The sequence below is a fragment of the Crassostrea angulata genome, chromosome 6 (assembly GCF_025612915.1).
Source record: "Crassostrea angulata isolate pt1a10 chromosome 6, ASM2561291v2, whole genome shotgun sequence".
In the NCBI taxonomy this organism is placed as follows: Eukaryota; Metazoa; Mollusca; class Bivalvia; order Ostreida; family Ostreidae; genus Magallana; species Magallana angulata.
The window spans coordinates 25,026,224-25,053,078 of NC_069116.1; the positions used below are offsets into that span (position 1 = coordinate 25,026,224).

Here is a 26,855-nt window from a genome sequence, read left to right on the forward strand (position 1 = left end):
AGGCCAATGTTAAATATCTGTATAGGGCATAATCTAAGTTCCAGGTTCATTGGCCTGACCTTAAAGGGACATGGCTATGATTTTGGTTAAATTTTATTCTTTTTGTTTTTATAATGTTTACAATGCTTTAGTAATGCATTTCTAATGATCAAGATCAACCTAAATTTAAGTGTCAGTCTAGAGTTAAAACAAGATACAAAGCCAACAGTTCTTTGTTATGTAAACAGGCTCTTGTAATGTTTTTTGTTTTAATTGTTAACATTGGTTCAAAACACCAGGAAAAGTTCTTTTTCAAGCTATGTTTTTTAATCTGCTAATTTGTTATGAACATAAAATAAACAGTTCCTAGCGTTAATCAAATTCATTTTTAGTCTTAACCTAGAATTTGCAAAATGTTAACAAAAACATGACATGAACTTTGTTTATATATTAAAGAACTGTGAGCTCTGTATCTTACTTATAACCCAACAACTGACTCACAAATTTTAGTTGACTATTAAAAATGCCTTCAAGGCTGAAAAATTTTACAGGGTGGTAAACTTCAGGTGGGGCAGGGCTTATTTTTTAGAGGTACGTGTGAAAGCCTCCGGGGCTTGCACTCTACTTGCGGTCATGATTACTGCTATATTCACAGGAAGCAAATTAATATACAGGAAATAAATAATTACTAATCAGAATTGGTATTGGTTGGAATATCTTATTAGTCTATATGTCCCTATGAAGTGCGCTTTTATATAGAATTTATCCAATCTAACAGTTTGACTGTACATTCTCAATTGAAGCCTGTAGTCCAAATTTTCTCTTAACTCACATGCATAAAGCACAAGTGAATAATTGAAGTAAATTAACTCTGCTTTAAAAATATAGAGTAGTACACTGTGTTTAGCACTTAACAATAAAGTATGTTAAGAAAACCATGCGAACAATAAAATTCGGAATGCAAAGACAGTCATGTTTCTATGACAATGGAGTTGTTTCAGAACTCATGCGCCAAGTCCCAATTGCCTATTTTACCAGTAAATAAAGCTTTAATAGCTCATAAGTTTGTTTTAAAAAGAAAATTTGATACATTTTGGAGCTGCTCATCTTTGTGGAAATTATGTCATCCAAATTCAAATATAAATTGTCAAATTTCAAGGTTACTAAATGATTAATTTTCATTATCAATTTCGATAGTATTAAAATTCAAATTCTTATTTTCCCCTTTAAATACTTCATGGAAGATAACAAAGATTATATTGTTATTTGCTAGTAAACAGAGTTCCACAGACCTAGTCAGATCACGCTCAGACGATCATGTCAATCAAACTGGGCGCTATTATTGTTTCAAACTGATTGACATGCAGAATCATTTTAAAGTTTGTACAGGTAAAAAAAAAAGCTTTTGTATAATAAAAATAGCTCAATAAACTGGCAAAAACTCACATAATCAGTAAATTTTTATAAAGCCCCTTTCACAATTGGCGCAAAAGCAGAAGCGACCAAATATTCGTGCGACCGAAAAAATTAGATATGAATTGTTAATTGTTGCCGAAATATTGGCATATGAAAAAGTATTCGTACGAATTTCGCACGATCTAAGCGAGCATTGTGCGATGTAAACGCATTGAATCTTGCAATATATCTTGCATCTGTATGCGACTGTTGTACAATGAAAGCAACTGTTGAAAGATAATAAGATAGGAACGCGCGAGAGACTAGGTGATCGGATGATTGAACGTGCGCCAAATGTGATTGGACGTTCGATTATGCTTTTAATGGTATGAATGATCGTGCGAGTCAGAGGGGGTATATCCCCTGCGAGAGTGTCAGGAATAATTCATGAATCATTAAGAAATGTTCATGAATCATATTCCTGAATCGGTTCATGAAATGTTCATGAAGATCCGATGAACTTACAAACTGGACATCATGATGATTGGAATTTTATTCATGAAAACAAAGTTCAAGAATATTCATGAAAAGCAGGTTATTCATGAACAAATTTCACAACAGAAAAGGCATTTTTAAAATCATGCAGAATACATGAACATTCAAGAATAAGCATGGTTATAAATGATCACTAACATTCATGAATGTTCTTGAAGGTGAATGAACCAAGTCTTAAATGTTCTTGAAATTCATGAAGAAGTTCACACTTTCATATAAATCTACATTTATGGCAATGGGTTTTAAGCCTTAAGATCAAAAATCAATTATCACTGAGTAATTAAATCATGCAGTCATACAGTAACATTAACAATAAGCCTCAATTTCAATGTTGGACAACTCACAGTGCATCTGACTGGAATCTTATACTTAAAATTCACATGTTATTGCTTTCAACAATGTTACACGATAATTCAAGCTCTCGAGTGTCAAACAAAATTGTCAGAGAAACTAAATACAATTGTTTAGGAGGCTCGGGGGTTGCTGCCATTTTTATACTATTTTGGTCTCCTTTAAAAGAAGAGCACAATGTAAAGATATAAGGAAATGATATAAAAAAAAACCCGACTTTTTTCTTTACCAAATGATTGTTAACAGCTTCAATAATCATGTCTATAAATTTCAGCAAAATCTGGTGGTTAATTAAAATTTTATGGTATGACCCCCCCCCCCCCCCCCCAGCCTCCTTAATGATTACAAAATGTACCGGTTATGTGCATAGCCTTAACCTACAACTGGCTATCGGAGGCAATTTTTTTCCTTTCTACTTTTTGAATATTTTGGATTTTCTCTCGAAATTCTTTTCGAGTAAATGATGGAAACTTCTCATGAATAATTTCCTCCAACAGTCTAAACTTCTCCTGATCAAGAGGAGGTCTGGGTCCATCCTCTCCACACTTCACAGTTTTTTTCCCAGATATTGAGGAATTTCGGATTTCCTCCAATGAAAAAAGTTCTCTTAATGCATAATTGAGAGCTTGTTGAGCATTGAACATTCCGTTCACAGCATTCTTTAGATTGTACTTTTTCAAATTTAACCCACTCAACTGTAATTCGCCTGCATCTGATTGGTTTTCCGAGGCTTGTTTATTTTCCAGTTTATGGACCTTCTTTTTAAGTTTTTTAATATCCTTCTTCAAAATGTCAACTTCCTTTTCCAGGCGCTCCAGTTTTCTCTTTTCCCTAATGGAATATAATAAAATCAAAACATTATAGGTCAATATAATATAAGGTATTCAATGTATAATATGAAGGAGATTATGTTACAATTCTATACGATGTAAAACAGGTTTAATATTCATACATAATTAGCTAATCGAATGACTAACCCAAATATAATATTTTTAAGCGTGAATCATTTTTATTTTAATAACGCTTTAAAATGATACCAAGAATTATAAAAGGCCCTACCACTTAATTTGGATATATTTATCTGATACAAAATATGGTCTTTATATATTGAATACCTTAAAGAACGTTATATTTTACTTTTTCAGAATGAAGGGGGTACAAAGTAGAGTTAAAAGACCAAATTGTAAAGGGAATTACCTGCTCTTTTTGATGGACATTTCCATGTTTCCCTGGATACTGAAATTATCAAACTCTTGGTTCTCATCGTCTGTGTAAAAAATAAATACAATGTATTTAAAAAGTGACTTAGTTTCACTTACTAATTACTTACTTAGGCAATCAAATATCTTTTAAACCACATATGCTTTTGAAAAATAAAACGAAAATTATACCAGTATTTTCAAACTCTATTAGTTTATTCAATACACAAATTTTGCAATATATTTTTAAATTCCACAGTAAAAAAAAATATTTATTAAGGCTACATAAAATTAATTCTCTGGTTCTCAGACCATTTTCCTAAAAAAAAAAAGATGCGAGGGGGCATTTTTTAAAATTCATTTTTATTGATAAAAAAAGAGGGCTGGGTATTTGCTGGAAATTTTGTATTGCGATATATTGCAATATTTTAATTTGTATTGATATGTATTGCAATATTTTTTGTATGAAAAAAATAGAAAAATTTCAAGTTTAATTGTCTTAAAATGTACTTTTCACTATAGATATATGATAAAAAATAATTATTTTTGTTTAGAAATTTTATTTTCATTTTAAGAATACAAATTTATAATAAGTACTAAAATGTCTCTGTTTTGTATTAGATTAAGCTATTTTTTCTTTTAATATGATTAAGAAAACTTAATTTAGAAGCTAAATTCTGAGTGTTATCAATATTGTCAATATATCGGTATAGAAAAAATGTATTGCGATACGATATTTTTTAAGGAGTCTATTGCAATATATTGGAATATCGATATAATTGCCCAGCCCTCGGAAAACGTACTAAATGATTGAGGGATTTAATTTTCTATTAAATAACGATAAATATCTTTGTTCTATCATATAAACTTTCCTTACTTCATGGGCATTATCTTTTAATGTGATTTCTAAACGAGCCTGAATTGACATTTTGAAAATGATGACCAAAAGTGTTATTCAATTTCTTGGCTATGAAAAAAAACGAGGACATCGACAACTTTTTTTTTATCACATATATGATAAAAATTGGAATGTAGCTACCTCAAAATGGATGCATGCGTGCCTCAGAGAGCTGTAATATCAAATTTATTTAGCCGAAAACACTCAATATTTTTTCTAACCTGATGTTAACAAACTGTCAGATGTGCCACCGCCTGCACCAGTCAAAGAATCCCTTGGGGAAGACAAGCCACTTCCTGCATCAGTCGTAGCACCCCTGGGGGAAGATATGCCACTACCTGCACCCGTCATAGAACCCCTGGGGGAAGATAAGCCACCTTCGGCACCAGTCGTAGCACCCCTGGGGGAAGATAAGCCGCGACCTGCACCAGTCGTAGAACCCCTGGGGGGAGATATTCCGCCACCTGCACCAGTCTTAGAACCCCTGGGGGAAGATATGCTACCTCCTGCACCAGTTGTAGCGCCCCTGGGGGAAGATATGCCGTCACCTGCACCAGTCTTAGAACCCCTGGGAGTAGATTTGCCGCCTCCTGCACCAGTTGTAGAACCCCTGGGGGAAGATATGCCGTCACCTGCACCAGTCTTAGAACCCCTGGGGGTAGATTTACCGCCTCCTGCAACAGTTGTAGAACCCCTGGGGGAAGATATGCTGCCACCTGCAACCGTCGTAGAACCCATGGGGGTAGATTTGCCGTCTCCTGCACCAGTCGTAGAACCCCTGGGGGGAGATATGCCACCACCTGCACCAGTCGTAGAACCCCTGGGGGGAGATTTGCCACCTCCTGTATCAGTCGTAGAACCCCTGGGCGTAGATGAGCCGTCTGTAGCTAGTCGTCTCATAGCTCCCTTGGTTGGAGTTGATGGTGTTGAAATTTCAACACCAGTTTTTTTTGGTGTGATCCTGACATTCACACTGCGAATTGGAGCTGGCTCTATAAAGTTTAACAAAAAACTCAAATGGGGACTAAAAATTTGTTATATCTGAGATTTTGCTATATCCGTGTTCATTATAAAACTTTTACTGTACTTTGACTGCATGTAATAAGTTCAGAATGATTTGATTTAAAATAACTATTGTGTTACATTTCTACACTTAAAAGTGAAAATTCTGTAAAAAATAGAAACTGTAGTTCACCCATTCAAACATTTATGAATTATACAATCAATTGCCAAGATGTTTTACATATAAAATATTAATTATACATGTGTCGTATGATCAGTAATTCTATAGGAAGTTATATGATAAATATATATGTATTTAAAGATTTATCAGTACTCTGTAAAATATGTTATTCAACATCCCCACTCTGAGCAATCATTTGACCCATAAAACTAAAAGTTAGCAGGATAGCAATATTCATCACTTTTTTTTTATAGATCTTCGAAAGAGTTCGCAAGTTATCTAAATATAACGATAATCATAGGCACTCCCTCTCTTAATTGTTAAAATAACCCATACCTGCTGTACTATAAACATAACAGTAATGTTTATAGTATAGTAGGTATATTTTTTTGATAATTAAAACGAGGAGTGCATATTACGATAATCATTAACATTCATAGAATATCTTTAAAAGTTTATGAAAAATGTCATGCATATCTAAAATTTACTTGTTATACATGTACCTACCCTTTTCTCCAATTTGCCTTGTAGAATATCTGTGCTTCAAAACACTACTCTTTTTTGTATCCTCTAAGTATTTTCTGTTTTCTTAAAAAAAAAAAGTTGCAACAAATTACTGTGTGTAAATAACGGCCTAACAAGTTTGAAAAAATGTCAGTCAGCATATATTGTGCTTGCGGACAAGGTCACTGAAAACCATTAAAGCTGCCTAGCAAAGTTTACTTTGTTTTTAATCAAAATCAAATCTTTGATATTCATAGAACATTATACCATCTGCAAAACTGCACATAGTGTGAATATTACTATTTGCATAAGAATTTCAAATCGCTACATACATTCAATAGTTTATGTCACTGAATTTTCCTTTGACTTTGCTTGCAATTTATTTCACCCACAATACATTGCGGCATGAAGTGAAAAAACATGGCTGCCTTCTTGAAAATTGAGCTAACTCCCCCCCCCCCCCCCCCCCCCCCATACGAAGTAATGAACCTAAACATTGCTTGAAAATACGATCAAAATGTATGCGAACTTGTATAATAAAATTTCAACAATTTAACGCGGAGGGAAGGGGTGGGGCACACCGGCGCTCAGGAATTCGACTTTAAAACAGAAGGACGTGGCGCTTTGAACTTACCACTTATTTCGCAGATAATCGCTTCATACACCGCTCCTTTGAATTTTGCTTTCACCACCTCTCCTTCTCTGTAGTGTGATACCTCTTTACGGGGGTGAACAATAGTAACAACATCAATAATACTGACATACTCGTCTTCCCATTCGATAAGTGCATATTTCTTCTCCATCTTGAATGTCTTGCCGCTTCTTTAATATTTTCTGGAACCATCCAATCAAAAGGCGAGTCTAACATTTCATCGAAGTTGCTCTGCAAATCGTTCCCCGACTTCTTTGGTGCATTGGGACGAAGTCACTTTGGTGTAAGTTATTTGTTATTCTCGTTTGTTTTATATTTAATTTTACTGAAATATGTTCCTTTTTTAATTTTATCAAAAAGAATTTTTTGATTTCAAAAATTTCTTTTAGATAAAGTAAAGCACGGGGTGTGAAATGCCGTTGTTACAAATTTCGATGGTACCTGCTACTTGAAGATGGCGGAGTTTTCAACCAGTTGTAAAAGTGAGAATTTACTTGAAATAAACCACAATGGAAGACGAAAATTTGAATGCAAGATATGCCGAAGGCATTTTACAACAAAGAGATCGGCATTGTATCACCAGAATTCCGCTCATGATATTAGTAAGTTTTTCTTTTATCGGTACATATGGTAGATAGATTAGATGTATGGTTGCACATGGTTAGCATGGACTAGAGCTATAAAATCATTGTGCTTTAAAATTTTGATTATTAAACACCAAAATAGCTAGATGATAAAGGAATTGATGCAACAATGATTTTTTTTTTTGCTTAATTCATTACTCAGTGAATGGAATTTTTCTCGACTGATTTAGTTAATAGCTAAATTTAGATGTTTTAAATAACGTTAATCAACCGAACACGACAAATGATCAATACACGATGGCATCAAAGAAAAAAGGAAAACAAATACACATCATGTATGTATATATATATATAAATCATTTTTGTTGTCGATGTCTTTGTCAATAAACACTTACAATTATCACACTGTACACTCACATGCCAAAAGTATGTCAATTTTTTTCTTTTTCCCTGTATATTTCATTGAAAACAAGACTTATTTTAAATAGGTTTTCTCATCTTATTTTTTTGTCAGATTTTGAAGAAATTGATATAAGCAGATTCAATTTGCACTTTTTTGACATACAATGAAATAGTTTTTGACAACTCATTTGTAAAAAATGTGATATTTCAAAAACCCCCAAAAAATTTGTTTTAGAATTTTACTATAAATCTTTTGCAATGTGCGAGCCGAAAAATTTCACCCTGGATTGTTAATGTCAGATCTCAGCAACCAGAGGGTTGGAAAAATATTAAAATATTATGCCAAAAAGCTTGAGAAATTCTGAATTTATCAATCCATATTGTTTTAAAATATGTTGAGGGATTCCTTCATAACAATTCTTTGTAAAATGTTGGTTTTCAATGAAATATATAGTGAGAAGAAAAAACATGAGTGTATTTATTATTTGATATACGGAGCAAGAGTTATTTTTGGTATAAACACAGTCAAATCGTTATCAATTCCTTCATAATTAAAAGCCCTTTGTCTTTTCAGATTTGATAATGATTTGACTGCGTTTTATCTAAAAAATAACCATTAAAAAGTGATTTATTTTTTAAATATTACATAAATAATTTCGTGACTGTAAACAGGGATCATCACCGGCAATTTTGGGTTTGGTTAGTCACCTATATTTTTAGAAAGGGAAGTTGAACTTGAATCAGATGCAATATTCAAGTAAAACATATTGTTCAATAAATTTACAAACAGTGTTTAATACTATTTATAGTGCTATATATGTACTTATAAGGGTTATGCTGTAATTTAGCTGTATTAATATCTCTGTATAGACAGAATTAGCTATGTGTATCAAATTTTGAATTTTATTCACATCATATATGTATGGAAACATTTTTTGCAGGCCCATTAAAAAGATGTAAAAAAAGGTATCCGCTCAGTATCAAGCATTTCAAACAAGAGATAGATTCAGCTAGTTGTGTGAGTGAAACCAAAGAACACGAGGATGGAGATACTCATACTGGTAAGCTTAATATGCCTGCCCTGTCAGAAATTGAGCACGACTCTACACTAGAGAGCACGGAAAACAATTTAGCATACGAGTGTTTTTTTTTTTTTGTTTATATAAACCACCACCCCCTCCTTTTGGATTAGGAAAAATTAGCAATGTTTCTCTTCAATTGAGAAACCTGATTCAGAATCATATTAGATTACAATGGAAAAAAAGCAAATAAACCACAGGCACTTATTTATGAAAAAAAAATTACCCTAAAGTATAATAATAACAGAAGGTGTCTAACTCAGAATGAGGTAAAATACCCCTCCTGTGTTTTGCAGTCATTTTCGATTTTATGCGAAATGCAATATATAACTGTTTAGTACTATTTTCTTCTACATTAAATTATCTAAACAACCATATATAGCAAGCTTTTATTGTTTACTAATGTGCGTAAACTGTGTCCAAACATGGTAAACTCGAAATATAATGATGATATTTATAATTCAGATTTTGATTGGATAAAAAAAATTACCAGATAATTTCAAATCATTTTTTAACAAAACATTTATTTTGTGATATTTTATTTTATCATTTACCTCATTAAGAGTTTGATACCTTGTATCATTATTATACTATAGGGATTTTTTTTTCATTTTTCATGAAACAAGTACCTGTGCAAAAACCCCATAAAAACATTTGATTTATTGGTGTTTTGTTTTTTAATTTTATCAAATTTTATGAAAAGTAATGTTGCAAATTTTACTTTTGCTTTCCTTTTGGGAAACTTGAACATCAAATTTTCTTGAAATTCAAATTCGGGGGAAAAAAGTTTAAAATTGGGAGAAAATCGCTTAGGCCACCTTATTTCTGTGGTAATTTGAACCGAAAAAAATCACTGTAATCCGAGTAATTTTATCTTCACGATAACTGATTAAAATTCTATAAAAGAAGATGAATATTTGATTCAGAGATTAACATGATTAAAAAAAAAAAAAGAATTCATGCAGTATTGTACAAATATAGTTGTTATATGGAATTCTATATCAAATATTTAGAGGTCCAGGCAGATATTTTCCAGACGGAGGATAACAACAAAACATGGAAAAATGACGGAGAAGACAGTTTGTTATGTATGAATGATGGAGATAGCACTGATGAAGATTTTTCCAGTGTTGATGATCATGAAGATGACTCTGTCTCCTCATTGGACGAAAAGGAATTTTCAAGTTCTTCAGATTCAGACTCCACATTTTCTTGTGATGCTGATGAATTTAAAGACACACCAGTTGTTGACTATGAAGATGTTGAAATGATGATGTTATCTTGTTTCTTAAGGAACAATTTTTCTGCTAGTTCAAGTAAGGATGTTTTAATAACTATGAAGAAAGCATTTCCAGACTGCAAACCATTACAAGAACTACAGTATGATAATTTGTGGAAACATCTGAATGCAGATTATGCACATGAAGTACATTACTGTGAAAAGTGTTTCAACATTTTCCCTGAGAATCCAGAAATTACGCAGTGCAGACAGTGTGATGGTCCTCGATATAAACATGGGATGAATGGATCACAACTTCCTCGTGCTAGCTTTGTATTTGCCAACATGAAAACACAGTTAAAGAATTTATTGCAGTCTCCAGGTATGAAAGTGTAATCATTTATAATGATTTATTTATTACATAAAATTTAAAATACCGATATTGCCATGAGAACCAATTATTAAAATTTTATGGCCAATGGCACAAGATTCATATTTAATATATATATATATATAATCTGAGATCCTCTCAGATTGTCGTTTAACTGTATTCCACCTGTATCTCAAGCGACTGTGTAGTGCGCGGCCAGCGCGCTAGGTTCCGTTCGTTATCGAAAGCAAGATTTTGTCTTGCCTAGGTAGCTGAGTGGGGAGCGCGGTGGCCGCTCACTGCTAGGAGAATGGGTTCCAGAAGTCGTGAGTTCAAGCCTCGGTCGGGGCGGATGGTGGAGCTCCAACAAAAGTGAATTTCTCTGTGCTTTATATATATCTTTATCATTCACTATGGGCAGGTATATGTAAATTTGAGAGTTATTGCAATGTTTGTGCTTGTTATATATATATATATATATATATATATATATATATATATTTATTATACTTCATTGTTCTATCAATTAACGCTTATGCCTTAAGCTTGTTAATGCATTTCAATGATTTTTAGAAATTCAATGTTGGTAACCAACTACCTATTTCCATGATTTCAATTTATGCTCCATTTTTTTAATAGATAACCTTACATTGTATTCACATGCCAACAAAAAAATTGACATCATTTTATATTTATGACTAATTTTAATTTTATTTGAAGGAATTTGGGATGACATAAAAGAAAACAAAGAAAGACTTACAGAAAGGCACTTGAAAACCCCATTCATTTTGACGGATTTAACGGATGGCCATGTTTACAAGACATTAACAGCTGAAGGAAATTTTTTAGATAAAAACAACAATTTAACAGCACTGATAAACACAGATGGACTGAGCCTTTATTCATCATCTAAAATACAACTTTGGCCTGTTTTTGTAGCTATAAATGAAATGACTCCAAGTCTCAGATTTGCAAGGGAGAACATAATTCTAGCAGGAATTTGGCAAGGCAAGGGAAAGCCACCTATGCAGCAGTATTTAGAACCTCTGTGTGCTATGTTTAATGATCTGTATGAAAATGGTATTGTAATTGATCTGGATGACATAGAGACCAATGTGAAATTGAAAGTGTTGTGTGGGACCTATGACCTGCCTGCTAAATCATCCCTTTTAAACATGACACAGTATAATGGCAGCGATTCCTGTATTACATGTGAAGAATCAGGAAAAATAGTGAAACAGGGTAAAGGGCATTGCAGAAGTTTCCCTTACAGAGAAAATCCTTGTCCTAAACGAAATCAAGAGACAGTTACCATATGTATGAGAAACGGTACCAGTGCCAACCGCATAAAAGGATTTAAAGGTGAATCAGCATTGCTCAACCTTAAAGATTTTGATATTGTAGCAGGTTGTCCCCCAGATTATATGCATGGTGCATTGCTAGGGGTAACAAAATCTTTATTGCATAAATGGTTATCTCCAACAGAAAGTAAAAAACCCTATTTTGTAGGGAAAAGTTTGAAAACAATATCAAAACGAATGATTGGAATACAACCACCCCAATACATGGAAAGGTTACCAAGAGACCTAGAAAAAAATTATAATCATTTTAAGGCAACTGAATTACAAGCTTGGCTATTATATTATGCTGTTCCGTGCCTGCAGGGAATCCTACCAGATATCTTTTTGGAGCATTTTGCTCTTCTTTCCGAAGGAGTTTACTTACTTTTAAAAGACCACATAACAGAAGAAGATCTGGAAAGGGCAGAAACTGTCTTAAAGATATTTTACAGACAATTTTGCACGTTATACCCTGAAGGAACATGTGGGCTAAATGTACATAACATAGGAACACATTACACATACTATGTTCGTATGATGGGTCCTCTTTGGGCGTGGAGTTGTTTCCCTTTTGAGGATTGCAACTCTATGTTAACAAAAGCAGTACATGGCACGGGTAATGTGACTCATCAAATTATGAAAATTAAAGAAGCTCAGACTCTACTGCGAAATAGTCTTCATTTGAATACTTCTGGAAAAGAAAGAAGAAATTGGAAGTTGAAAAGAATGATGAACTGTGAAATTGCTGGTGCAATACAACAGATTTCTGATGAACACCACAAAGATATCATTTTGAATATTTTGGATTCAAATCTAGAGGAAGTTTCCGAAATCAAGAAAGTTGACAGAATCCAACTTGATGGCAAAAAGATGTACTCTGACAGTTACACTCGAATGAAGAGGAGATGTTGTCATGTGTACATTACAAAACACAACAAATTTGTGTTTGTCATTTATTATGTCTTACATGTACAGACAAGGCTAGTATTTGCGTTTGTGCAACCATTACAGCTACAACCATGGAGTTTGGGATTCTCCTATGCTGGCAAACATTTCCAAATTGCAACTACAGTCGATACATATGATTTGATTTTGGCTGATCATCTATTAGACAATGTTTGGTTTATCGATGTAAAAGATGTTAATATACAAAAATTTGTTGTTATAGCACCAAATTCCCATGGACATGCTATTTTCAAGTGACGCAGAAACAAAACCATTTTGTAGATCTGACAGTTATTTACATAATGCATGTACATTGTATGGCCTATTCGGTGTGTATAAAAGGACTAAGTAGACAGAATATAATGTCTTGGATATTTTTGTATGAATTATTATGTCCCAATTCATGTACATGTGATTAGGAAATGGATTAGATTTACATATTTAAAAGTTAACCACGCATAATTACTCAATATCCAAACTAAAATTTAATATAAACATGATGTATTCTTGTTTTTTGCTCAAAGTGTTATGCTTAAGAAGAACACAGATTTAAGCCATTTTTGAAGTTTCTTCTAGAAATTACACTTATTTATGAATCAAAATATGGTATCACTTTATATGTACATGTATAATGATAACAGAATGAAGTGAATTTGTTACAATTTTTACATTATTGTTCAGATATAACTAGATTATGTTGACATGCAAGAAAATTATTTTTGTTTTTATATCCTTTTAAACTTAAAGAAACAAACAGTGGACGGTTGGATCAACACTTCGCAGGAATGCAGTTTAAATTTATTTGGTTTACTGATTTCGACCAGTGGCAGTCGTCATCAGAACATTTAAACATATGATTTCATATTTTTTTGACAAATTATCTGCATCCAATAGATATTATATACTTTAGTCATCTTTGATGTAAGCAACCAATGTGAACTTTTAATATGAGAAATGTTAAGTTTTAGCACTTGTCAATGTTGAGTATTAAAAATGTAATCAATAATTTAAACCTGATTTAATTATTCCGCTGAATCATATTGAGTCATGAATAATCATGAATGTTCATGAATGTGTTATTTTTAAAATTTGGAGAAATCTCATAATTTTTTTTTTAATTTAAATCTTCATAAAAATTGTGACAGTCAAAAATAATAGACTTAAAGTAATTTTTATCAATTCATGTTCATAAAGATTCGTCATTGTTCATGAACTGTGAATTATGAATGTGTTCATGAATTTAATTCATGAACTCCTTTTATGAAGCTGTTATGAATCTTTTATGAACCGTTCAAGAACAATTATGAACAACTCATAAAGATTCTTAAAGTCATGAATATCATTTCGCAGGGGATACACCGCCCATATTCAGTAGACATAGTTGAAAGCGAGAAAAATACAGATTTGCAGCAGTATTTATCATTAGGCCCTATACCTCAATATAATTATTCTATTTTATCTGATTGGTTTAGAAAGTCATGTGACAGGGCAATGTCATGAGAATGAAAAAGCCGATATGAGCATTTGATGTAGACAAATATGATCAAATCAAAAATATTTAATTATTATGATTCTCTTTATATCTCAGAACCAACTTAACTATGATTTATAAAAGAAAAGTGAGAGAGTTACATGGAAAATCAAACAATCACGACGTTAATGTTGCGACTGTTGAAAAGTCAAACATCATTAGAAATCAACGTATTTTGTGTAATCATATGTTGCTTGGTATAATAAAACATTTATTGCATTAATGTTCAGAGAATAGGAAGATTTATTCCCCAGAAAAAAAACAATTTTTTTTCAGGCGAAGCCCTCGGGAAATATGATTTTTCTTAAGGAAATAAATCTTCATACATGTATTTCCTTCACCATTATGCAATAAATGTATATTGTAAATTTTGTTCTTAAACAGATAATATATGAAACAGGGTATATATACTTGTAGCCAAGCATGGCATATTGAGGCTGATAATTCATGCAATGATAGTAAAATGTTGCAAGATTACATAAGACACATTGAGCAACAGTCTCACAGTTGCAAAACAGACGCATAAACACAAGCGATTTATCTTACGATCTTTATAAATCGTGTACGAGTACACAAAACGTTGTAAAACGTTTGTACTAATGTTTGTGCGTTGCACTGCGATAAATTTGGATCGCGATTGGTCGCGTCTGAATAGTGTGCATGTACACATTATTAGAGGAGACTTGATGCGACCAGTAAAGCGTATGCAACAAATGCGAGAGCTTGTGCAACGTAAGCGAGGGCTCGTGCAACGTATGCAAGAGCTCGTGCGAAGCTCAAAAATGGTCGTGTGCCAATTGTGAAAGGGGCTTAAGCTAATTACCAGTTTTCAATAGCAGAGAGTAACAGCTCAAACAATTAGATCTGCCAAATATCTCATTCGATTTGGAGATATTTAAATGTGACAATGAAGTGAGCTATGTTGTAAATACTTGATATAACAGATCTTAGCTGTAGTATTAAGGATTTCAAAGTAAAAAGTTCCATATCTTTTTCCTATATAAGGTTATGTATGTCTGTGAGGTAACATTAATGGTAAACAAAACTTGCTTATAAAGTGGACACCATTGAATAAAAACCAAATATAATCTTAAGTGCTAGCTGAATTAAAACATAGGTAATAAAGAATTATAGAACTCACTGGGACAAGGCATCATCTTTTTGAGACCACCTTTATTATATATTTATATGTGTAAAAAGCATCACATATGGAATGCCATGATAGATTGTACTGTGTTATCATTTACAATTTTAAAAGTGTATCATATGATACACCATTCATCATAATACACAATATTAATTATATCGTATGATATATCATATGATACATAGGATATATTATAATAAAAAAAAATCATATGATGCAAAATCAAATAGCATATGATACTTTCATAAATTACATAATATTGTATCATATGATAAAATACTGTATCATAGCATATGATACAATTTTGTGTCATACAATATCATATAATACAATATCATATCAAAAACTATTATGTTACAAAATTATATGATGTAATGGAATATTGTATTTGTGTAATAAAATACAATATAATGAGATAAAATATAAAACAAATGATTCAATGTTGTAATTTATCATACAATATTGTATCATATAATGATGCACTGTCAATGCAAGTTAAGTAAAACTAAGACCAGAAATAACTTAGATAAGTCATTTTAAAAAGAACACCTGCTCCAAAAAAGTTAATCTGCTCAAAAAACCTTAACCTTTTTTAGCATCCAAAACCTGTAGCTCAGATTAAGCATCGAAGCAAGTCAAGGGCATAGGTATCCTAAGATACACCATCCATGCATGTTTATTCTAGTTAGGACCAGTAATAATTTAGAAATGGCCATCAAAGACTACCTGCTCCAAAAACTTTAACCTGCTCCAAAAACCTTTATAAAACTTAGCATCAACTGAAATTCATGACCTAGATTCAGCATCCAAGTTTGTTAAGTCTATAAGTATGCCCAGATGCACCAGTCATGCCAGTTGGTGAAGGAAGGACAAGTAATAACTTACATACAGAACCTGCTCCAAAATCTTTAACCTAGGATGAATTTTTCAAAAGAACTTATGACTTACAACCGAATTAATGAATGCTTATTGATCACTATCTATCCAATGCTCTACTATAAAGGCTGTAAAATGTAATTATGGAAATCAAAATAGATATACATGTAGATATAGAAATTTATAAAAATTTTGTTCATTAAAGATTACTCCATGAGGCTGAAAATATTTTTAATTATGACTAGGTCAAAAGTTCTTTTTTAAAACGCAGTCCAGGTCTGGCCGCTAAAAATGACACCGGGGGTATAGCATAAGCTCCCCTAGTCTTCCTCTCAGTGAGGATTATAACAAGTGACAATGCAAAATGTATGAAAGTGCAAAAAGTTCGATAAGAAATTATCTAAGAACAACATAAAAACATCAATGAACTACAGATTTCCAGAATCAATAGAATGATAAAACAAATGAAATCTGATCTGAGTACTTAGTTATTTAGCACTTTCATCATATTTCCTAGATTTTCAACATTCTAGAAAGTCTAAAAAGGATTAGTTGAGGATCCATTTTCAGGGATTTTACTTTTATCAGACATCATGTATTTATCCCTCAAGGTCATTGACATTAATGTCAATAGATATTGTACTGAAAAAGCTGAATTTTAATTTTTCTTTCCAAGAATAATAAGAATTTTTCAATGATTTTTGCGTTAGCTGTCATTGCTAGATGAAAAGCGCCTGTTTTCAAACAACCTAAAGTTTGCACAATATTGGGATGGTGGATAGGAGAGGATTCTTAAGACAATGACCCATGTTCGCATTTTCATGATCATCTACCCTTTGAAAAAGGTTTTGTTCTCTATTTTATCAATTTAGATCCCCTAATTCAGAAAGAAACTTGCGCGAAGTTAGGTTAAATTTCTAGAGAAGATGTATTAAAAAAAAAAAAAAAAAATTTAAAAAGTTTATAAATAGGCAGGTATATGGACAAAAAGGTGATCAGAAGCTGATCAGGTGAGCTTGTAGAGGGCATCTAAAACTGTGCCAAAGAACTTTTACTGTTTCCAATTTGTAAAGCATTTAACCTAGATTTTTACATTGAATTCACACATGATGAACAATCAACATTTACAACAATACATGGAGCAGAAAATATGCAGCAAGTTTTTGTTTGCTTTAAAACAAACTTGCGTCACAGACAAATAAAAAGCCTTTAGTTGTGAGCATTTCAAAAAGTGAAGTTTCAAAATACCAAACTGTCAATGATTGTGAGACAAGAAGAAGACAACCACTTGCATAGGTTTTAAAGCTCTATGAGCAAAATGATGGAGACAACAATCTGACCAAATATGTCAATGAATCTACAAGGCTTCTATAGTAAATATCAATTTACAATCATTATTTCTGAAGTTTTCCTTTATCACAGTTCTATGTGCAGCTATCTGACTGACAGCAAGATACTGCTGTGATGAACAAAAATCCTTCCCTATGGTAAAATATTCAATAAATGCCTGATGACACCACCAAATGTTCTGAATGTGTCAAATTATTTTAATTCTATGATCTACAAAATCTGATATTGACAGATTAATATACTGTGATACAGCAAATACAAGATACGCAAGTTCAGAGAAAACTGAATCAATTTAGTAGCCAGTTGTGCAAAGTTGAGGAAAGATCATCTGTTGTTTGTGAAGGTGGATCGAAGCTTAACAGGAGTAATACTGAAGGCACCGTCCACTCCCCTTTCATGAATCAATACATGTTATTTATTTACAAAATTTCAATTACATAAATTGAAAAACCTGAGATGAGTTTATCTCTATAAAAACATACAAAGAAATCTAATAAATCCAATGCTCTTGCCATGTTATTGCCAATTTTTGTACATTGTTTTTACAATGCACGTTTACTCTGAATACATCTGATTTATGAAACCCTAATATTTGCCTCAAAAGATGATTAATTTCACAAAAAACATACTAGTGAATAAAAATCTATTGATATAATGAATGAAGCACGTGGAAGAAATAAAATATCAATTGTTCAACTAATCCAAAAGGTGAAATGATGAATTGGATACTTAAAATTCTTGTAGTCCGTGAAAAATCAAATCCAGCAAAACTAGACAAGTTATTGGCACAGAGATTCCAAGAGTACAAGTTATCTGTTCTCAATTAACATGGGCAAATAAAGTTTAACCCATCTGCACATTCCATGACGATCATTTGTATGCCAGCTAGAGCCTGACCTGACACATTATTTTTTATGTGTCCTTGTACATGAAGTTATAACTTTGATGTATATACTTTTTGGAACATCTTTAAACCATGACCTGGCTGAATAAATGCCAAAGCAAGTAAATAATATCCTTACAAATTAATCAAAAAATCTTGACAACTTCATTTTTAGACAGAGGCTCTATGAGCCTCCTCTATTGCTACCGGTAAGCTCACATGTGACGTCGATAGTGGATTTGACGGACACCACGGCAAAAATTGCAATATTCGTTTGGGATTCATATTTCAAAATTATTATTGAAATCAATATCTTATTTGCAATTACAATAAATAGAACTATACATATTGTGATCAATAAACATAATTTCTCTCAAAAATGTTTGTCCATATGTCAAATTCCAAGTAAGTATGAATATGCATGAGTTTAAGAATAGCAATGGTGTGTAATGTTTTAGTGGCTATTTATACCTCTTATACAGCTTCCTGTCTGTGACATCAAATAATGAGGATTCCTCAAGAACCATCTTGTGTTGACCGAAATATTGAATAATTATGAGATTCAATGGATAAACACGGCGTGGTTCTTAATCTGTATCGTATATTACTTGCGCATTATCAATAAATCTCCTGCGGAGATATATCTTTCTATGAATAGCTACACTCCCGCCCCCAGCATCGATCCAATAAAATGATTATTCAACAAGTTGAACCACTGCTATGTGAACTTGAGTATTCCCCCAATTAAGTACAGACAACCATGATCGAAGCATGGCACATTTTAGTTTAGTTTTACATAGCATGCATACTAAACCTACTATAAGGATAGTGAAACAAATAATTAAACATTCAAATTACACCCTTTAACGCAACCCCTCCCCCCACACACACACACTTAGATCCATATAATTTTCCAGAAATATTTACATTACTGATACATAGTTTGATGGAATTTATTATATTTTAAAATATTACGCAACATGATTCATATGATGTTTTCCTAGAATTCTTAAAATTGTCGGAAAAGCCCAAAAATTTATATTATGAAAACATGCGTTATTCAATTACGGATAGGAAACTACTTGGCATGCGAAATTACATATCGTTGATTTTAAGATAAATATCAATCGATGAAATCAACTCCCGTCGGTACTTCAATACTTGGAATTATTAGATTAATCTCCTCAGCAATGATGCCTCTGTCTCATAGTACTTTCAGTACTTTGATTCTACATAATTGCTTAACATGAACTATGATGCCCTGATTAAGGTAGAATAACACATCATCTCAAAATGGCTGACCTCTGATCGAAACAACGTTCGTTTTATTAAAATGATTTTATCAATGGCAACATGTAACTTACTCCATAGCTGAGTGGATAAAGTGTCCGGCTTGTGATCTGTACATCCCAAGTTCGAATCCCCAAAACTGCCAATTTTTTGCTTATTTGACATATGTACACTTATTTAATATTATATCTTTCATAATCAAATAATTCACTGTTAATTTGAGTGAAATTTTCCAGGTGCGTTATTCAAATTATCCTTTAGCTTGCTGCTGAGATCTAAAATTGTGCATACACTATTCTCAACATTTCTCAGATTTTGGTTAGTAAAATCATATAAAAATCTTTTTTTAAAACAACATACAACTGTGGTAATGCACAAACTCTCTATTAAACCGGGACCTATAGCTGTCCGTGTAATTGACATCATTATTACTCTGACATGATTAAAACGTTTTATTGGTAAAATATAAAAAAAATTCAATTTCAAAAAATTCAATGTAGTGGTGTTTGTATTTAAATTTTTAATATGCCCTTAAATTTTTTAAATCAAAAAACTTGTGGTTATCTCCTTTTAGTAGATTATCAGAGGGAAGGGATCCATTTAAGAAAAAAAAACTTATATATAAGCAACTGTTTCCTTGAGTTCATAAAATAGCCATCATTGCTTCAATCCTTATAAAATGAATTTTCCCAAGGCCCCTTTTAATTAAAAAATCTCTATCAATTCATTTATGCCAGTCTTTTCAATTATAGATTGCAAGATTCTACGATCTCATTATTGCACTTATCAAGAATCTGCGAAAGAAAAATCAATTCGTTCTCTTAATAACTTCCCTGTTACTTTTATAAGAATGCTCTGTATCTGTCGGAAAAAAATCAGAGAAAGACCAATTTAATCTTAATTAAATTAAATTTGGTATTTTACTACTGAAGATTCCTAATCAAAGAGCTAGAAATTAATATATGTAAATTCCAACACAACACTAGTAACATCTAGCTGATTAATCTAGCCTGCTTTTGTTGTTTTTGTTTAATGTTGTGAATTGTGTGAAATCTGAATAAAAGTTTGTTGTATGTTTTCATATTTTTGAGATTTTACACAAAATGGTGGAATACTTGCATAAAATAATTAAGGAATCAACAGAATATCTTTTTGAGGTGCTGTTTTTTATGAGTTTAGTAAACGAAATTCTTTTGATATCAGTGGAATGAAACTCAGAGTAAACCTGTCATTCAGTTATTTAGGACTAACACACCCATCGCTGCCTTTTTTTAAATAAATGCTTTTCAACCAGTCAGCATATATACTAAATGCTTAAAGCTGACATGAATTCAAAAAAGCATTTGGTCGCCATATTAGTTTCGATCGCTCCTCTACTGCCACTGGGGTATATATACCGGTTGAGAAAGTTACGGTCGGTTGCTTTCCGATCGAGGCATTCGCGTTGCACGGACTTCTAAATGCATGAACTACACATTGTAGTAAAATGTAGTAATAAAGAATAAAAAAACAACAATCAATGAAATACAAATTTTTAAATATATTTATTCTTTGAAAGGATTCCAAAGTATCCGTATTATTTTGCACATACAGTGCTGCCTTACTTCACATGCACATCGAACACGTGTGTCGTTCATACAGAGTGCATAACGTCTGCATCTTCTTGAAAACCCCGGCGACACTACATCCAACACAGTAGCTAAATGATAGTAAATCCAAGAAAGTAACAACGTTTCCATCCGTCCCTACAAAACCGCCCCATTTCTAAAATCCATGCGATAATTGACATTGCTCGATCTGCCACAGTGTGTGATTTGCGCATGTGCGATGTTATAACATACGTGCAGGAAAACGGTCAACAATTATCGAGGAATTTTCGAAGTATCTGTGCCTGGATTTCAGTCTGTCTTGTGTCGTTGTTTAATGGATATATCTTGCCAGTGTTGTCATATTATTTTTGTTCAAAACGCGTTTTTACAAGTCTTTTTGTCCAAGGTAACGTGTTCGGGTGTATGAAATTCCTGAATGCGATGAAGCATGAATAGTGCTCTCGGCCTTATATAGGGTGTGTGTAGCGATGAGCAGAACAATAGAAATCGACAACTAATATGGCGGTAGTCGGAGATAAAAGGGAAATAATGCGTATTTATGAGTTCATGTCAGCTTTAATGTTATATCACTAAAACTATTATTAAATCTGGAAGCTTTGTCAAAGCACTACCTATATATACGATGAATCAAAGTATTGAGTGTACTGAAAGACTACAGTCTAAGAATGGCCACAACCATTGAGCCCTCGGCTCTTTAAATATGAATTTGACCTTCAAATAATTTACACACAAAAATTTTCTAATAGCGAGCGCAGCTCGCCGGCACGCAGCACCGGAGCGAAGCGAGCTCTACCAGCAAGGCATGTGTGAATAGAAAATTCGGACTAGTTGCACATTCATTCAACGGATTTTTTTGGCGTCAGTAAATCGGACCAGTAATGCATTGTTTTTATCGTCCCAGTAGTTCCCTGTAATCATGGCAATTTTTATCACTTCACACTCTCACGAGATTCAGCAAGACAATATAAAAACAATAACAATATTTACATACAGTCAATGCTACCTCTAAAGTTCACGTCAGTACACTCACAATCAAAAATAATCGAGTGACGTCACAAAGGTTTACACATTGATCCGATAGATTTTTTCGGCGTCAGTAAACTTTGACCCACAATTCATAGTACCAATGGTTTCCAACTTCACGTTCTCGCGAGAATCAAAGTACAACTTTTGAGAAGCATGTGTGTAATGTGTATTTTAAGAACATCATGCTTTTTTAAGTAAATAAAACAGTATACTTCGCGTACTTTTATTTCTCAGGGGAGTTTTAAAGAGTCAGGCGACACTTAACCAACGTCAGATTTGACGTCACAATAAGCACTGATAAGGGGAAATTACTCTAATTGAAGTTATTGTAAATCTGCTGAAATGACCAAAATCTTGCAAAGGCTAAGCTAAAGAACAGCTGAAGAATAAGGACATTTCTTCAGATACAGGAAACAGTTGTAAATTGCACTCATTTGGATGAATGCTCACATTTATTTTATTCACTAAAATTACGGTAAATTCCTGGAACGTACACGTAGCATCGCCTTTTTTTAAAAGGGTGGGTGGATGGATGGGTAGATGGCAGCCTAATCCAAAAAATCTTTGCAAGCAAAAAGAAAAAAAAATCATGAAAATTCTAATCCTTCTGCTCTTTAGCAGTTCAATGGTTTCTTTATTTTCACTTCCATTTATTACATGTAGGGGGGGGGGCACCATGTTCTTTTAATATGATAAGAAAATATTTTTAAGCGTAAATAAAAAAAAAAATAAACATTTATTTTTTTTTATAAGTGGAAGGGGCAACTCCATGATAAGTCGATTTTCTATGTGTAAATTGAAGAAAAAAAATTTTTAACATGGGGGGGGGGGGGGGTTAATGATAAGTCAATTTTTGAATGTAAGTTTAAGAAAAAATTTCTACTGCAAAAAAGGGATGAACTGACGTATTTTACAATCACTTTTAAAGAGGAGATAACGTGCAATGAACATTTATATTAAATTCTTTATTATTCAGCAACATTGTATCTGAGATTGAACTATTGTTCTATTTATAAATAAATAAATAACAAATCTTATAAACTATGAATAATGTAAATTTACTGAAAAAAATAGGTATGTTTTATTTGATTTTGCAATCAAATTTATTTACGTTAATTTTATTTTCATTGATTTATCATAATTCATTGTTTGATCACATGCTGCGCTCGCCCCAACGGTCGCGCCGTAAAACATATTATGTAATTTCTCTAAGAATTAAGGAGGTTGGAGTGTAAACAAATTTCCATCAGATCAACCTTAGGTATGATTTCATTAGTCATAATTAAGTGAAGGAATTATGAAAATTCTAATTTTGAAATATGAGAAATTTCTATATCTTTCAACAAATCTTTTCTTCACAAGATGATCAATATAGCCTAAAAATGGCCATGACCATCCAGCCTTGTTTAAGTATGAAGCTGATACTTGATTACAAGGGGGACAGACAGATCAACATTATTTCTATAAATACAACTCCTCATTCACAATCCTTTGCTTGATGGGGCAAGGAGAAATATAATGGAAGGAATTTATCTTATCTCACTACTTATACATGTAGGATTACACAAATAACATGTTGTAAATGGTGCATAGGATTAAGCGGCTTCCTAAATGAGACAAAGATAAGCAAAATATCAACTCTTAATTCTCTACAGTATTTCCTAAATGATACAATAGTTCTTTTTATGACTCATAAGCAATTCTCAACAATAAAAAAAATCTGGTTTACACAGGGAATTTTTTAAGAGTTACCTTGCAAGTCAATGTTTCAAGATAAATCGGTTAGTGCTAAAATCTGCTCATTAACAAAATATCAATTAAGGTGCAGGTAGATTCCAAAATTACAACCTCAGGGTACAATACCAAGCTATATACTTAAAAAAATCGGTGTTCAGGAAATCATATCATTATTTAACATTATGTTGGAACAGGGAAGTGCTTATATATTTACAAGTGAAAGAGAAATCTGTAGACGACTTGAATGCATGACCTTATCATACTATATAACATCAGTTTTGAGTGAAATGATTATTCTATTTCAATACTTTTGTTGTACAATGGTAAATTTGTATTGCCAAATGAAAAGATATGTGTCATAACTCTAAATAAATAAAATTAAAGAAAATTTATATCTTTAATACTTTCAGAAAAACTTGCATTTATCAAACACAAATATAGCATTCATCAAATTTACAGCTATAACAAATTTTTATTCATGTCCTAGCTGGCAATATTAAAGTTGTTTTTATTGACCTATTAAAAGAATACTGACAAATACAACAAACATGACTTTAATCAATTTATGGCTATAAGGGAATAATTTTAAGACCTCTTCTGGAAAACTTGTACAGTATTTCATCATTCCTATAGCAATATATTTTTTAAGGCAAATATAGTGCTCACTGGCATTTACAAGATAAACTAATCAGTGTTAAGAAGTCTTGAACAAACATCAACCTCAATTTAAACAAAATGTAACTTTAAATAAATTTACAATAATTTATAGAACTATCTTATAACAACTTGCAATACTATTTCCTCTGAATTTATTACTAATTAAGATATCACAAATTACTTTGGTCCCTTGAAATTTGCTATAGATTTTAAAATGGATTCACTACTAATGCATCATAAATTATCAGGGTTGGCCAAGAAATACAGTACAGCTCACGAGTATCCCGACAAAAACACCGACCACCGTGTTTGAAAGTCCACGCTGAGCGTGGAAGTGTCGGTACCTTTGATCTATTGTTCTCTGTTACGGCCACGAAACGAGAAAAAACACGGTACGACACGGTGCAACGCGATGCAACACGGACAGTAACACGGTGTAACACGCGGTATTTACCTGTAAAAAAAAAAAGGAGGATTTAAGAATAAAACTTATAAAGAGTAAAATATTTATTGATGTACGTAAGAGAATTAAAGGAAAAGACAAAGAAATAGAAATAAATAAATAAAATTTTTAGGCACGCAATTTTCAGACGTATGCGATTGTTACGGTTGATTTTTGTTGATATTAAGAACAAAATAATCGATATCGCCCACATAAAGGTGTGGTCAAATAAAACACTAACACTTTATTTTCCTTTTTAAAATTCAAATACACTGTTCCTTAAGTTTTTGTTTTTGTTTCAGTCCGTTTTTAAACGTAGTTACTGTAGTAATCGTAGTTGCTGTAGATTGGCAGTTTCAATAGTGCATAGAATCATAACTGTGATCTTCTCTCACTTATACTCTATTCAACGATAACAAATCTAACGGGTTGTTGAAAACAACTGTACTTTCTCTAATTAATATAATTATACAGATTTATATTCATATTTTCAAATTTTCTTTCTTTTATACATATGTGTGATGTACTTGTCCATGTAGTACCGCCCGGTACATATTCATAGCGCTTAGAATCCGTGGATCGGTACTTGATAATTTTTTATTTCATCTTTATAAGCAACTTGAGTTTAGAAATTATTTGTGTTCCAAGAAACTACTCAGTATTGCAATAATTACTGTTTAATTGTTTAATGATCGTCATATAAGAGAGAGAGAGAGAGAGAGAGAGAGAGAGAGAGAGAGAGAGAGAGAATACTGGTATGAGTTTAATTTTAAGCATTTCACTTGTCATTCAGTGTAATAAGTTAGATTTATAGTTTCCATTATATTGAACCCTTTTCCCTAAAATTGCGATAGAATCTATGCAGTCAGAGTCCACGTGCTATCCCTGTCAATCAAATCAGCCCGCGAGATAGACCACGTGCTCCTTCCATGCCTTCCATGATAAGGAATAAATGTCGTTCTATTGTTTTTTTTTAAGTCCGCAAAATAGAAAAATGTTTAACAATGAAGTATTTAGTGTTTGAAATGTTTAGTTTTTTCATTCTTATGGTGGCAGGGGACAGTTTTTTTGAGTGCCTAACATGTACCGAGGGGGTAGACATATACTTGAGGTCAATGTAAATAAATAAGGGGGGACAGTTTCATGAGGGCTGGTTAATTACACTTCATATACCCCTAGCTTAAATTATAGACCCACCCAGAGCATGTAATCTACATATTGCAGTGCAGATGCACTAAAAACACACTGGGGACCCTGCAAGATTTTGGCTTGATTTTTCAAAATTTGGGCCTCATCCGCACCCCTACAGCCCCTCCCAGTCCCGAGCGAGGGAGATAAATTACAAAGCATTTGGTAGATAATTGTATGCCCTGATGAAATTTCACCAATTGATCTGGGGTCAATCACCTTCGTTCTGAGATACAGACCTTCTCCTAAACCCTACTGCTTACCAGCGGAATTTCCTCAGCATCTCACAGCATGTATTAGTTTCGCATTTGCATCTATGTCTATCCTAAGCATCATAGTGACACCTACATATTGCACATCATTTTTCTCAGCAAGCACTCTGCTATACAGGAAATGTATCTGATAATTACTTCATTCATTTTTATTCATAAAATATCTCATCAAACAGCACCTATCACTAATT

General features: G+C 32.6%; 2 protein-coding genes and 1 pseudogene across 2 annotated transcripts in view; 1 reads left to right on the forward strand and 2 right to left on the reverse strand.

The window, feature by feature from the left end:
- Window positions 1–26,855, reverse strand: part of LOC128190333 (ATP-dependent RNA helicase DDX1-like) — a 118,916-nt gene that overhangs the window by 25,585 nt on the left and 66,476 nt on the right. The window lies entirely within an intron of this gene.
- Window positions 2,667–6,870, reverse strand: LOC128190335 (putative per-hexamer repeat protein 5; annotated as a pseudogene).
- Window positions 7,169–13,667, forward strand: LOC128190332 (uncharacterized). Its single transcript, XM_052862354.1, has 4 exons — window positions 7,169–7,318; window positions 8,644–8,763; window positions 9,795–10,382; window positions 11,091–13,667. The coding sequence occupies exons 1-4, from the start codon at window positions 7,171–7,173 to the stop codon at window positions 12,911–12,913; spliced, it is 2,679 nt and encodes an 892-aa protein (XP_052718314.1). The 5' UTR covers window positions 7,169–7,170; the 3' UTR covers window positions 12,914–13,667.

Excerpts from the sequence above, each read along its gene's own strand:
- LOC128190332 (XM_052862354.1), top strand. The coding sequence starts at position 7,171 with ATGGCGGAGTTTTCAACCAGTTGTAAAAGTGAGAATTTACTTGAAATA. Across the intron at positions 7,319-8,643 it reads GAATTCCGCTCATGATATTA|GCCCATTAAAAAGATGTAAA; the intron begins GTAAGTTTTTCT and ends CATTTTTTGCAG. Across the intron at positions 10,383-11,090 it reads GAATTTATTGCAGTCTCCAG|GAATTTGGGATGACATAAAA; the intron begins GTATGAAAGTGT and ends TTTTATTTGAAG.